Below are 15,360 nucleotides of genomic sequence, written 5' to 3'. Positions count from 1 at the left end.
CTTTTTAATTATGTGTAGTGATGACTTTGTAACCTTTGTCTGCTTCTTGAACGTATTACAGGAGTCACCCGCCTAGTGTCATCCTTGGTAATAGCTACAAACCTTTTGTTTTGGAGTATCTTATCTCCGGTTTGGGTTGTGACACCCAGCTTTATTCCCAGACAGACTTTAGGGGTTGCCCTGGACCCCTAGGCTTTGGGACCGATTCAGAGATGATGGCAGACTACCAAAGGGAGCAGAGGGGTAGCTTGATTCTCTGTTTCTAATGTATGAACTCTCCACCGAGGTACTGAGACATGGTGGAAAGGGGTGAAGAAGGACTTTCCATCTGAGGGCCATTCCCCCAGATACTACAGATGGCTCAAAGGTATGATTCAGTATAAGATAAACATATCCTTCTTACGCGTTTTGGCAGCTTCCATCCAAACACAACACATGGGTGTTCTGCACATTCATGCAGGGCCACAAGAGGGCAGTGGTGGAAAGTGCCATCTTGTCACATTGATTTAAGGTCACCATGTGGCATTTTCAAAACAACAGATGAACAGAGTTTGTTTGCTACAGCCTGCCTCTTAGTAACAACTCTGGACTTTCTTGGTAGGGCTGATCCACAGGCATAGCATATTTGGACACAGTTTGTAAATGTGGACCTGGTCATCTTGAATCCTTAGAATATATTTTATTGGGGAGTGAAATCTGGTTTGATTTGAAAGGAAAACATTTCTCCTTGTGGTGTCATGGTTAAAGAGCAGCAGATGCTAATCTGGAGAACCAGGTTTGATATCCCACTCCTCTACACACAGCCAGCTAGGTGACCTTGGGCTAGTCACAGTTCTCTTAGAGCTATTCTCACAGAGCTCTCAGACCCCCTCTACCTCACAGGGTGTCTACTGTGGGGAGAGGAACGGTAAAGAGTTTGTAAACTGCTCTAAAACAACTTTTCTTCTCCCTTAATAGGTTATATGGATTTATCATCTAAAAAAATGTCCCCTTTTTCCTTGGAGAGGTTCAGAAAGCTACCTTAGCAATCACTAAATATTTAGCTGCAATGATTGCCTGTTAAAAGGGTTAAATCTCAATTGATTTAAGAGACGTTTGGGTTGGAAGAACAGTAAGATAAGAATTTCCTTTGGTGGTTTCCCTTCCAAGGGCTAACTGAGGATGACCCTGCTTAGTTTCTGAGATTCAACGAGATCAAGCTGGCTTGGACCATCCAGGTCACAGTATCAGAGAGCAGGCCTCAAGTTCACATGAGATGCTAGAATCAGGTTTGCTTCTGGTGCAATCCGCACTCTCTTTCTAATGTCTTCGTTAGCGATTTAGCAGGATTCCCACGACAGCTTCCTCAAGCATGTTGCAACATCCTGTGCCCCGGTTATTACAAAGCTTAGTAAGACTGCAGATGTTTCTGAGAGAGACCTGGACAATGCATACTGTATCATTAAAGACCCCTACCATAATACCCAGGCAGTCCAGTTACCATGCCCACCCTCTTGTAATGCATCTAACACCACCACCCATTGTGAATTAGCAGCTAAGCAAACAGAGGCCCTAATAAAGCAAACACCCAATGTGAACTGGAGCAATAACATCCCATTGGCTGTTGCCAGGAGGGTACTCACCAATCATGACGTTGCTTGTAGACACTGAACCCATCAACACTATATAAACACCTGTTTAAGAAACAATTACTATTTAAAGACTCATCTTCCGGCAGTGTAAAGAGCTGCAGGATTGGGGCCAATGCTGGCTGTCTTTATTAGCTGCCCTCCCAAAATATTATTAGGCTCTGCTGCTGGGTGCCTATAAATAATTTCAAGGCCACCGGATAATCAGGTTCAAGCTAATCTCTGTTTTCTGCCTGTCTTGGTTGCGATGGGGATCATCACATTCCCTGAACCCGACATCTGCCGAAATCTGCAAGGCTGGCTAGAGCCACTAGATGTCGCCAAGAGAACAGGGCGAATGTTTTGGGCACACTTCTCCCTCACCGGAAAGTGGCATGGAAACAGCTGGACTTGTGGTTTTCCATTCAGAGCATTATTGATTTGTTCAGATGAGAGGCTAATTGTTAACATGCCTGGCATATCTACGGAGCATGATGTCTGTGCATAGAGACGCTGCTCTCTGAACCTTGCCAATCACAGGGAGGGAGGGTATGCAAGGGCTTTGCCTCCATGCTTCTACATGCTCACAGCTCAGAGATCACATGGAGGTGAGGGAGGGGCCAGCATGCTCCTGCCTCCTTTCCTTTCCTTGAGTTCAGTCATTGCACAGAGGGATCCTGTCCTGAGGGTCGCTGTGGGCAGCAGTTCTAATATTAGCAAGCCCTTCTAAGTCTAGAAACACTGCACTCAGTGTTTCTAGACTTAGAAAGGCTTGCTGGATCATGCGGTTAATTATATGGTGGTATCAGTTTGTAGCAGTTATCCTGGGAGCACTGTCCACTATGAGATGGCTTGAGCTGGTAGCATGGCTAAGTGCTGGGAAAGGATCATTTGCTCAAGCGAAGTAAATAATATCATGGCCTCCTACCTCCAAGATGTTACATATTGTTAACACGTATACATATAACACAAAGAGTCAGATCTTTGGGCCATCAAGGGCGGTCCTGTCTACTCACTGGTCAGTGGCTCTCCAAGGTCTCAGGCAGAGGACTTTCACAGCACCTTCTGCCTGGAGATTGTGGGTGTTGAGCCTGGGACCTCCTGCAGGAGTCATGGCTCCGTCCCTGATGTCTGTGTTTCCTTTTTTGATGGCACCGAACTTGCTTGCTGGCAACCCCTTTGGAGCCTCAGGAAGATCAGAACCAAGATTGTGGGATCTGTTCTGGGGAACTGCTGTGGGGAGAGTTGGAGTGACAGGGGGCAAAGCGATGAAATGGACCCCTTTCCTCAGTGGATAGTTTTGGGGGCAGCCATGTTGGGCAGCTAAGTTTGAGTCTCAGAAACCAACAAGATGGAGGAGAGATGAGCTTTCTAGAGTCAAAATCCCCTCAGGCAGGGGTTGCCAGACAGTGGCTCTCCACTGGGAAATGTACCACATAGAAATCTAGAGAGCCACTGTCTGGCCATCCCATCGCTACCCTGCCCTTGGGAGAAAGATTGCATATCCCATTGGTCCTCCATTCCAGTTCATATATGATGAGGGGAGCATTGACTCTCGGAAGCTTATACCCCCAAATCTTTGTTGGTCTCTATAGTGCCCCTGGACCTGAATCTAGCTTCCTTTCAGTAGAGTTGCTCACACAGGAGAAGAACATTTTCACTGCTTCGTTTTTCCCACACCACCCCCTCTAACCGGCATGCCTATTCCTCTGCCCTGGTAATGATCTTTCTGGAGGTCCATAGGGCCTCTAAAAATGCAGAGGCATGTGGTCAAGCACTGTATTCCAAGCACCGCCCTCCATGCATGGAGAATGGGCAGGATGCAGATAATCACAACTGTTTGAGTTCATACAGTGCCGATTCTTCCTGTTTCACATGAGAAGCTGGAGGTCACTGTTCACCACCTTCATGAGTTTACGACTGAGCTGAGGTTTGGCCCAGGGCTGGAGAGCAGCTGCAGTTTCTCAAGTTATTTTTACTGAAACAAAGCTGGCTCCTGCTGAGGTGCAGGCGTTTGGCTTCCTACACAAAGCCAGTGTCGCAGGGTACGCAACGTGTGTTAAGGAAGATTACTCGTAATAGGATTGGCTGCTTAACAAGCAATTGCCGTAGCTATTGTGAAGCCTCCATGGTGTTTCTTTCACGGAAGAATATGGACCCTCCTTGCTACCTGTTCCTTATTCTTTTTCTTCTTTTCTTCCACAGGACGAGCCCAATGGGTTCACCTTGCATGCCCGGATGCTCTTGCGCTAATGAGCACTTTGGAAGGTAAGCCATGGCCATGTTGTAGTAATGCTATAGAAAGCTGTCTGTGGGGGGCTCTGTTTCCGGGTAGTCTTATTATATTGAATGGGATCAGATGGGCATGGGGGGGGGGGGAGGCAGCAGGGTACAGCCAGCTCTCATCAGATCTTGGAAGATAAGCAGGGTCGGGCCTCGGATGGGAGACCTCCAAAGAGGACTGTGGAGAGGAAGACAATGGCAAACTGCTGCTGCTTTTCACTTCCCTTGAAAGCCATCAGTCACCAGTGACTTGGTAGCACTTTACACTCACACATCAGACAGGCAAATGTTTAGAAGGGGGCAGGATGTCAGCAAAAATGGATCACGAAATAAAAGGGGCTTGTTAGTCACAGCCAAGGTTGGAATCTTATGCGGCCTTACAGCAGTGTAAGCCATAATGAACTAAATTTATGTGCGTAGGATTGCATTAAAAATGGCTGCACTCTTGGGCTGAATTATGCTTTGTGTCTTAGTTGAAATGGCTGCAGGTAGAAAGGCTTTTGGTCTATGTGAGGTGGGACTTCCCTGCCAATATGCCCTGGAAATGCGTATCCAGGGGGATCCCTCACAAGCTTACAGTCACTGGACAAAAAAAAGAGCCAAATCTCTAGCTATTCCATGGCACAGTTCCATTTATTAAGCAGTACCAAAAGAATTGTTGTTGTTGTTGTTAGGTGCGAAGTCGTGTCCGACCCATCACGACCCCATGGACAATGATCCTCCAGGCCTTCCTGTCCTCTACCATTCCCTGGAGTCCATTTAAATTTGCACCTACTGCTTCAGTGACTCCATCCAGCCACCTCATTCTCTGTCGTCCCCTTCTTCTTTTGCCCTCGATCGCTCCCAGCATTAGGCTCTTCTCCAGGGAGTCCTTCCTTCTCATGAGGTGGCCAAAGTATGTGAGTATCATCTTCAGGATCTGGCCTTCTAAAGAGCAGGCAGGGCTGATCTCCTCTAGGACTGACCGGTTTGTTCGCTTTGCAGTCCAAGGGACTCGCAAGAGTCTTCTCCAGCACCAGAGTTCAAAAGCCTCAATTCTTTGACGCTCGGCCTTCCTTATGGTCCAACTTTCGCAGCCATACATTGCAACTGGGAATACTATAGCCTTGACTAAATGCACTTTTGTTGGCAGGGTGATGTCTCTGCTTTTTAGGATGCTGTCTAGATTTGCCATAGCTTTCCTCCCCAGGAGCAAGCGTCTTTTAATTTCTTTGCTGCAGTCCCCATCAGCAGTGATCTTGGAGCCCAGGAAAATAAAATCTGTCACTATCTCCATTTCTTCCCCATCTATTTGCCAGGAAATAGAATTAGAATTAGAATTTGTCAATTGGAATCATATATTCACGCATTAATCTATTTATTTGTTAAATCAACAATGGGTTCATCAATTAGAATCAAGCTCTATCTTCTCTGTGTTTTGAGTGCTGTCAAGTCACTTCCGACTTATGGAGATCCTATGAAGTCATGATCTCCAAAACATCTTACCGTTATTAGCCTTTCTCAGGCCTTACAAACTGATTTATTGAATTGTTCCATCCCATGTTGGGTCTTCCCCTTTTCCTACTGCCTTTAAGTTTCCCTAGCATTGTTTTTCTTCCAATGACTTTTCTGACTTCTCAAAACATGACCAAAGTCCAGTAGCCTCAGCTTAGTTCAGGCAGGATTGGGTCTAGAAGCGTCATATTATCGGTGCCAATTTTTCTCCCTAGGAGTTTGTTTTGCATGTCTGCATCCTTGGAAATGATCCGGGAAGGCATCCCTCAAGATATCAAAAAAATCCGAATAGAAAACTCTCACCTAACAGAACTGCCTCGTGGGGCATTCTCCAACATCAGTGCCTTGGAATATCTTTGGCTGAACTTTAATAACATTACGGTCATGCACCTAAAAAGCCTGGAGTACCTGAAGGATTTGATGGAGCTGAGATTGCAAGGGAACAAGCTGAGTTCAGTACCATGGACAGCATTCCAGGCAACCCCAGCATTGAACATCCTGGATTTGAAACACAACCGACTGGACGTCCTTCCTGAACATGCCCTCCGCTATCTGCCCAACTTGACCTACTTAGACTTGTCTTCCAATCAGCTTACGGTCATCTCTAGGGATGTTTTCTATAACTGGCCAGTGTACCAAAAATTCCAACAACTCGAGAAGGTGGAAACGGCAACGAATGCAGTGCTGGCCTTGCATGATAACCCGTGGGTATGTGACTGTCGCCTGCGGGGATTTGTCCAGTTCATCCAGTCCATTAGCCCACCCCTCATTCTGATGAATTCCTACTTAGCTTGCCTGGGCCCTGGGCTTAGGGAAGGAAAGTACTTTCATGAAGTGGAACTGAACAGCTGCACGAAGCCTGTGGTTTCAGCCACCGAGTCCAACATTACTGTAGCTGTTGGACGAAATGTGACTTTGACTTGTCTAGTGCACTCCAGGCCCTCCTCAGCAGTCTGGTGGACTTATACACTGAAACATCTACGGGCATTTAACGGTAAGCATTAGTTCACAGCAAGTGATTTCGTGAGAAGCCATGGTCCATATTTTATGATCACTGTTCAGATTGGCATTCCTTCTTTCTTTGGACTCCAGTCTTCTATTCATCATAAGTTGATCTAGAAACCAATGAATTCTGTAGAACCTCACCATAGATTCAGGGCTTACCATTTCACTTATCCTGATGGCCTGACCACATGATATGATTAATGCAGAGCACATGAGAAGGAGAACAAACATGAGGAGAACAAACATGAGCCTTCTCTCAGTAACTCATTGGCAGAGCATCTACTATGCATTCAGGAGGTCCCAGGTTCAATTCCTGAATATGGCAGCAGGTGATGTGAAAGACCTCTGGCTGATATCTTGAAGAGCTATGGCCATTCAAAGTAGATAAGACTGACTTGGATGGACCAAAAAACGATTTTGTATAAGGCAGCTTCATGTGTCCATGCGTGTTAGGGGCTGATCCCTGATCTAGAAAGCCCAGCAAGCCTGAACACATCAGATCCCAGAAGCTAAGCAGGGCCAATTTGAATAGGAGACCTCCAAGAAACACTAGGGTCATGACATAGAGGCAGGCAATGGCAAAACACCACTAAACATCTCTTGCCTGGCTGACAGACAATCCTAGAATCTCCTGACTGCTACACACATGCCATATGATAAAATAATTTTTAAAATGTTAGGGCTGTGGCTTAATGGTGGAACATCTGCTTAGCATGCAGAAGGTCCTAGGTTCAATCCCTGATACCTCCATTCAGAAGGGCCAGGCAGTAGGAGATGCGAAATTCCTCTGCCTGAGACACAGGAGAGACACTGCCTATCAAAGTTGACAGTGCTGACTTTGATGGACCCAGGGTCTGATTCACCATAATACAGCTTCATATGTTTCAAGTGGTTCATGTTTGCCCAGGCCCCGGCTGTTTTACAATCTTGGACTTATCAGAATTGTGTCTGTGCATTTTTAAAAACTAATTAGTAATCCCAAAGAGAAAAGGGATAGAAAATGTAGCAACAATGTTGGCAAGTGTATACATGGTTTCCGTAAAAATACACTCTACACCAGGGATAGTCAAACTGCGGCCCTCCAGATGTCCATGGACTACAATTCCCAGGAGCCCCTGCCAGCGAATGCTGGCAGGGGCTCGTGGGAATTGTAGTCCATGGACATCTGGAGGGCAGCAGTTTGACTACCCCTGCTCTACACAATAGTTGTTTTTATGTCATCTGTTCAAATGTTGACAAGGTTGTAAGGTTCTCAATCCATTGGACTACAGGAGGTGGGCATTTATCTCTCCAGTGTTGTCATATTTAGCAACAGCAAGGGCAGGGGACCTGACCTGGATAGTACAAGCTCGCCTAATCTCACCAGATCTTGGAAGCTAAGCAGGGTTGGCCCTGATCAGTATTTGGAAGGGAGACCACCAAGGAAGTCATGGGTTGCAACACTGAGGCAGGTATTGGCAAATCATCTCTGAATATCCTTTGCCTTGAAAACCCCATGGGATTGCCATAAGTCAGCTGTGACTTGATGGCAAGAAAAAGGCACCTGGAGGATCCATTTTCATTGTCCATAAATTAGCCCCCAGGAGACAGCTATGCAGGGAGAAAGTAGATGAGTCACATGAAACCCACCTAGAGGCCTCATGGGGCCTCTTCATCTGCCAGGGCCAGGTGACCCATGGCAGTTTCCAGCTCATCTGCCTGGCCAAATGACTCACCTGCTGCTGCCCAGCTGCAGGATTGCCAAAAAGGAGATTTATGTGACTTGCCCAATAAATTACCTATTTGCAGAGGATCTGTTTTTGTTCTCAAGGTGAAATGGAAACAATTGAGCACGTATATTTTTTAATTGTCCCTTTTATAGCAAGATTCATAAAAAAACTATTAGCCCATTGTCAGAAAGGTTCTCTGATCAGTCAAGGGAAACCAGGCTTGAAACCTTTTGTCTGACAGGAACCACCAGACGAGTCATCTAGTAGCCAGACTTTGCACCCAGGTCTGTAAACTAAGAAAATTGCACACAGTAACTGAGATTGAGAGTGGATGAAAATTCAAATCTCACATTGCTTGTGATATTGTAAAGATATATATTTTAAATTTTAGATTTCTGTGATTATGTTGGCCAAAGTCTGAATGAATGAATGAATGAATGAATGAATGAATGAATGAATGACTTGTTCAGGGAAGGCAAGAAAGACTCGCTCAGTAATTCTGTGATCAAGTTGGGTACCATGTATGGCACACCTGGGCCTGGCTTCCCTGCATGAGAGGAGGGTGGGTATGATTCTTTAGAGGGCAATTTGGAGGCATCAAATTCCCTGCCTCATTTGTGAATTTTCCTTAATGAAACCCTCACAAATGGGGAAGGTCTACAGCAGCCTTTCTCAGCGTTTTTTACCATTGAGAAACCTCTGAAACATTCTTCAGGCTTCAAGAAACCCCATAAATGGCACAATCGTGCAGAATATGGTTGGGAAGCAGAGCTGCATACATACCCACCTGGGCCCCCTCCCCTCCCCACCTCCTCCAGGTCCATCATCAGCCATTGGGGGTGGGAGTCATCATGACCATATATGGCCATATCATCTGATAAATGTTTAACAATTTTTAAAAATATATATTAAAAATTAATTTGCCCCCACCCATTTGGGAAGCCTTTCCAAGGCCATCAAAAAAAGAAGGAGAAAAAAAAACCTCCTGGTCTACAGCCTGAGATGATTTAGTTAACTGAGCTCAGGGGGACTAAATGGTCAGCCCAAGGATTGAGAGCCAGCATAGTACAGTAGTAGTAAGCTTGCTGAGTAACCTTGGATGAGTTCGTCTAATCCACCTCGTAGGGATGTTGTTCCTGTGAGGATGAAAGGGAGGGGGAAGAGCAATGCTGCAAGCTACTTTGGGACCCCCCATTGCAGAAAAAGTAATCAACTTCTAAATCAAGCTATCAATTGGTGGATTTAAGATCCTTTTATTTCTCTCAGGTGGTAGCAATAAGAGAGTCACACTTCCCAGCTTGGTGTCATGATTAAGACTGGTGACCTCTAATCTGGAGAACCAGGTTTGATTTGCCACTCCTATCTAGATGGAAACCACCTGCCCCTTGGCTCTTGCTTTACACTCCCAAATAACCCAGTCCACCTAAAAACAGACTACCCAGTTCAAGTTTTCACAAATGAACAACCAAGATGTTGGGTTAAATAGACTCTTTTGGGTAGTAAAAACCAGCGTACAAAATCAGTTCTTCTCTGTAGTTACATTTATTCTTCCTGCACTTAAAATAAGGCTCTTGTGTGTATAACCTAAATTCAGGGACTGGCTTTAAAAACATTTAATAAGTTGGGACTTGATCTTTGATTCTCCCATGTGCTTTAGCACAGAGGCACTTGAATTTCTGAACAGGGCTTACAATCAAAAGCTTAAGTTCTTATGTAAACAAGGTTACTGATTGCAGAGTGAAACCATTGGCTGAGTCTAGAATATCCGTCACATGAGCTGCCAGCCTAAAACGCACCTGGGGATAAGCCCCATTGAATAAAATGTGATTGCCTCGGAAGTGCCTAGAATGATACTGTTGGTTTGTCACAGAACTAGAAGCCAACCGTGTTCTGCTAAAATGAAAGAATTACATTGATTCGGGGAGGGAGGGGGGGGAGATGCAGAGATTTCCATGAACAATCTTTTTTTGAGGTCATTGTGATGCTAGCAGGATAGGAGGGGACATTTGAGCATAGTAAGCATAGATGGAGAGGCAGAGCCTCATAGGTTTTCTTTTTGAGAGCCAGCATGGTGTAGCACAGGGGTAGTCAAACTGCGGCCCTCCAGATGTCCATGGACTACAATTCCCAGCGAATGCTGGCAGGGGGCTCCTGGGAATTGTAGTCCATGGACATCTGGAGGGCCGCAGTTTGACTACCCCTGGTGTAGCACTTAACAGCTCTAATCTGGAAAACTGGGTTTGATTCCTCGCTCCTCCACATGCAACCAGCTGGGTGACCTTGGCCTAGTCACAGTTCTCGGAGCTCTCCCTATATTAGAATGAGGAAGTGGCTTTTTTTTTTCAGTTGAAGCCAGTCATCGGTGAATGTGAGGACCACAAGTCTTTTTCACATTCTGTGTCTCCTCACCAGATAGATAGAAATGAGGAAGCATGGGACAGGGAACTTAAGGAGCCCCTCCAGACCCAATTAATTGGGGGTAATGAGAAGGGGGAAATAGGAAAATAGCTACTTCCACTTATGACCCAAATCAACAATAAGTGGTGGTGGATATTGTCCATCTAGTGGCAGCTGATTTGTGGTGAGCCTGTAGAGTTTGCAAGGCCATAGATGTTCAGAGGAGGTTTACAGTTGTCTGCCTCCCATCCAAAGGCTGACCCTGTGAAGCTTCTGAGATCTCATGAGATTGAGCTAGCCAGGGCCCTCCATTAAGTTAGATTGGGCCCCAGAAACCTTAGAAAGGAAAGCTCTGGCCCAGGCAGAGAAAGGAGTGCTTAGTTCAATGTTGCTGCTTGAACTGCACAAAGATCTGTTGGATAATGCACTTTCAATGTGCTTTTGCAGCTGGATTTTCCTGTGCGGAACAGGCTTACTTCTAAAGTGCATTGCAAGTGCATTATCCAACATGTGCAGAATGGACCCTGGTCTCCTTCATCCAAGTCTTTCATAGCGTTGCCAGACTTCCCTGGGATTACAGTTCATCTCTAAACTACAGAGATGCTTTGGAGGATGGACACTAGGGTGTAAACTGCACAGAGCTTTTATTCCAACCCCAGATCGATTCAGTCCCTGCCCTCTACACAGAATGCAATTTCCGTTTGGATTTGGGGTGTTTTAAAATTTCCTTCTGCAGCAAGAAGGATTGATCCGGAGTGACCCTACCTTATTGTGCTTTTAAGCCTCAATATTTAAAGGCTATTTTGAATCTAGGCTCTCCTCCATGGTAGAGGACCCGTGATTGGCCACAGGTGGTCATGTGACAAACTTGCCTTAAAGGAGAAGCCCCTAATTTCTCTCAACTTCTGTCGGTCCTGGATTTTTTCTCCCTTCTCTGCCTTTTTCGATTATTCCCCCCCCCCCAAGAAAAGAAAGAGGCTCCCTGCTTGGCTCCTCTCCCCCACCCTTCAAGAAAATAAAGAAAGAGGCTTGGCTCCCCCCCCCCTTCTGAACTACCCTAACCACGTGCAGAACACTTTCCTGTTTCAATGGGGGGGGGGGGGAGGAAGATCCGAGTTCAAAGCAATCTGAATTCAACAGGATTGACAATGGAATTAACAAAGTAAGTGCAGAGTCTGCCTAGGACAGTGTTGCCTCACTGAGGTCCCTGTCCTCCTCAGGCTCCACCCCTAAATCTCCAAGAGTTTCCCAGCCTTGACCTGGCAACCCTAGTCTTCTATCTTAACTGCACCCCCCCCCCCCGAGTTTTGTCATGCCTTTGGGGGATTTACAAGGAAGCTAAAAAGAGTTTCAGAAACACAAGTGGCATTTCTCCTCATTGTGTGCTCACCATGGTTCTCCTTTGTTTTCAGTGTCCACGAGCCATGTCAGTGAAGATATCATCAAATCAGAGCTGGTGATTCCTTCAGTCCACGTGATGGATCGGGGCAACTATACCTGCATAGCTGCCAATTTCCTCAGTAATGCCTCAGCCACAATCGTCCTGAATGTTCGCGCCCCTAGCAAGATGGCACCTTCCTTCTCCTCCTCCTCATCCTCTTTTGCAAGGGAGAATCCCTACATTGAGGTGAGGATTGCCAAGCAGACAGTTTACGGCATCACGCTGGAGTGGTACACCATGACGGAGAATCCAGGGGATACCTGGTACACCCTCCATTTTGGCCAGTACGACGATGCCAAGAAGGAGCTGATTTACATTGCTCCCGGCGTGAACAGCTACTCAGTCAATGACCTGCTCCCCGCCACAAAGTATGAAGTGTGTGTGGCTTTGAGGAACCAGATGCCCCAAAGAGGGCAGTGTATTGTCTTTGTGACAGGAAATGACATCACCGAGTTGGAGCAGCGGGAGAAACTCATCCACATAATCATTATTGTGTGCGCCATAGTGCTGGCGGTCCCCGCTGGAATGTATGCCTGCACCACTGATACCCGGCTGAATTGCACGCAGAAGTGCCCTGAGGTCTGCCACAAGAAGAGGAAAGCGAAAACTCTCCGAGGAGTCAATAAGGACAGTGTGTTTGACAGCTTGCCGACGGGTAGCGATGAGGGGTTGTGCCACCATGACTCCAGTGACAGCAAAGGAAACCTGAAGGCCTTTGAGGACAAGGAGACCGCCGGCAAGAAGAAAACAGAACATAGAAATATTGCAGACCTCTATTAGAAGAAGAAGAAGAGTTGGTTCTTATATGCCGCTTTTCTCTACCCGAAGGAGGCTCAAAGCAGCTTACAGTCGCCTTCCCTTTCCTCTCCCCACAACAGACACCCTGTGAGGTGGGTGAGGCTGAGAGAGCCCTGATATCACTGCTTGGTTAGAACAGCTTTATCAGTGCTGTGGAGAGCCCAAGGTCACCCAGCTGGCTGCATGTGAGGGAGCGGGGAATCAAACCAAGCTTGCCAGATTAGAAACTACCACTCTTAACCACTGCACTGAACAGTCTCCATGCACATATTAGGCAAGAGAAAGGTGTTACGTCCACAGTTTAGCATTTGAAATGCATGCCAAATAAGAAGTTGTTTTCAAAAAGATATGGGACCACCCAGCACCTGCAGGTGGGCAGAGTTACTCGTAGACAATGACTTGTCCTGCTCAGAACAACTTGCCTTGTTCAGGTGTTTAGCCGGGATTTCTGGTTGATAAATTGCAGACTACATTGATGGGAGTGTAGAATGACTATGGGACCATTAGTGTATGCCTGGAGATCCTCCCTAGAAGTTCAGCAGTGATTTAGATGACCCAGCTGCTAAGGGATTTCAGCACACAGCTTGTTCCTATTGCTATCGCAGCATTATTATTTTTCCAAAAGATCAATTGACCAGCAAGTTTCAGATATGTAATTGTGAAGGTGAGTTTTTAAGAAATATGAAGAATCAGTACAAATGGATTTAAGAGGAGGAAAGATTGGGGGAATTGATAACGATAATATCATGAACTGTTGGAACTATCTTACACGGCAGTAGCTCATAAAGGTGGCACACTAGAAGACCGAAACTGTTCAAGGAACTGAAATGAAGAAAGTAAATGTTCTGAAAAAATATAAAGTTGTGCTTTATTTCAGTGGTCCCCAACCTTTTTATCACTGGGGACCGGTCAATGCTTGACAATTTTCTGAGGCCCGGGGGGGGGGTAGTCTTTTGCCAAGGGACGTCGCCGCTGCCACCTGAGCCCCTGCTCCACTTGCTTCCCTGCTGGCGTCCCTGACTTCCCCTGCCCACTAGGGGGCACTGCCAGCAGCAGCTGCGCAGTTCCACACTGAGGGGGAGCCCCAGCCATGGCGGCTGCTGGAGAGCACCAAAGGTGAGCCGGCAGCAGAGTGGCAGGGCAGCCCCAAGGTAGCAGCCGGGGAGGACGAGGAGCCGCGGCCCAGTACTGACTGATCCACGGACCAGTACCGGTCCCCGGACAGGGGGTTGGGGACCACTGCTTTATTTGTTTCATCACATGTGCATCAACCCCCTAGTGTAGTGCTCCCCAGCCTTCTCAATCGGTGTTCCTTGCAGGCCGCAGGATCTTTAAAGGCAAGTCCTGTTCCAATGAGGTGGAGGGATGGGAGAACTGGTCTTTGCTTGGGGAAGGAAGTGGAAGCCAGAAAACACATCAGTGGGAGCCACATTGGGGATCACTGTCTGGAAGTCTATATGCAATGAACACGTTGAAGTTGCCTTATACTTTTCAGACTCTTGATTCTTCAAGGACCAACCATATTATCTGCCCAGTCTGGCAGTGCCTCTCCAGGGTCTCAGAGATTTTTCACAACAACGTCTTCCAGATTGATTAACTGGAGACACCAGGGGTTGAACCTGGAACTTTCTGCATGATAAGCTGCTTGTCTCCCAGTGATCCATGGCCTATCCCTGTCATAAGAACGACTCCTAGTGCCTCAGGCCAATAATCCATCTAGTCCAGCATCCTGCCAGTTCTTCTAGAGAGCCAATAGCTGGGGAGGCAAAGATTCCAGGGTAGGAATGTAAGAGGAGCCCTGCTGGATTAGACCAGTGGTCTATTTAGTCTAGCAACCCAAAGAAGTGCTTGCAGGAATGAATCCCAAGATTAGCTATGTGGGCATATACCAAGGCAATAAACAGTACGTCTCAGCTCAAAAAGTTCAAATTGTTTGAAAGAGAATGGGGAAGATCTACCAAGCCTGTGGACCCCATGAGTCTTATGAACCCCAAAGAAGGTCTTCTCAAGACTTGGATGGGTTGCTTGGGTTAGTCATTGTGGAGACAAAGAGAGTCTGTCCTCACCCCAAATGGCCAATGAGGGACCTGGAGGGAGTGGGAAGGGGAGGAGCCCCAGGTGGGCGTGTACTCAGCTATGCTTCCCAACCATATTCATGATTGTGCCATTTCTGGGTTTTCTTGAAGCCTAAAGAGTGTTTCAAGAGTTTCTCAATGGTAAAAAGTTGAAGGGCACTAAAGCTGCTCTAATTGTTCCAGAAGAACAATGGTTGCTGCATTTATACCAGATGATTTCAGGAGAACCAAGCATGCCTGATTTAGTGTTTGGTTATAAAGTACAGCAGGAGGGAGTCCCTGTGAATGCATACACCATTTTCCTGGGCATTGTGAACATGTGCCCTGGGCGAGTATGCATGAACACCAGCACATGCCCACATTTCACCATGACTAAAGCAGCTTGGGTAACCCAGGCTAACCTGATCTCAACAGATTTCAGAAGCTAAGCAGGGTTGTCCCTGGTTAGTCCTTGGATGGAAGACTGCCAACAAAGTCCAGGGTTGTTGCATGGAGGCAGGCAAGGGCAATCCCCTCCTGAACATCTATTGGCTCTACAGGGTTGTTGTGAG

General features: G+C 46.6%; 1 protein-coding gene across 1 annotated transcript; it reads left to right on the top strand.

The window, feature by feature from the left end:
• The first annotated feature begins 3,746 nt into the window (after positions 1-3,746).
• LRIT2 (leucine rich repeat, Ig-like and transmembrane domains 2) lies at positions 3,747-13,524 on the top strand. The gene is made up of 3 exons (XM_077347874.1): positions 3,747-3,875; positions 5,600-6,378; positions 11,908-13,524. Exons 1-3 carry the CDS (start codon positions 3,760-3,762, stop codon positions 12,714-12,716), a joined length of 1,704 nt encoding a protein of 567 aa, XP_077203989.1. The 5' UTR covers positions 3,747-3,759; the 3' UTR covers positions 12,717-13,524.
• Positions 13,525-15,360: the final 1,836 nt, after the last annotated feature.

The sequence above is a fragment of the Paroedura picta genome, chromosome 8 (assembly GCF_049243985.1).
Source record: "Paroedura picta isolate Pp20150507F chromosome 8, Ppicta_v3.0, whole genome shotgun sequence".
In the NCBI taxonomy this organism is placed as follows: Eukaryota; Metazoa; Chordata; class Lepidosauria; order Squamata; family Gekkonidae; genus Paroedura; species Paroedura picta.
This window is presented reverse-complemented; position numbering and strand designations above follow the sequence as displayed.

What these genes read in the sequence shown, in the direction of transcription:
- LRIT2 (XM_077347874.1), top strand. Translation starts at nt 3,760, where the DNA reads ATGGACCCTCCTTGCTACCTGTTCCTTATTCTTTTTCTTCTTTTCTTC. An exon ending in GCTAATGAGCACTTTGGAAG is followed by an intron (nt 3,876 to 5,599) that starts GTAAGCCATGGC and finishes TTTTCTCCCTAG; the next exon opens with GAGTTTGTTTTGCATGTCTG. An exon ending in ACATCTACGGGCATTTAACG is followed by an intron (nt 6,379 to 11,907) that starts GTAAGCATTAGT and finishes CTTTGTTTTCAG; the next exon opens with TGTCCACGAGCCATGTCAGT.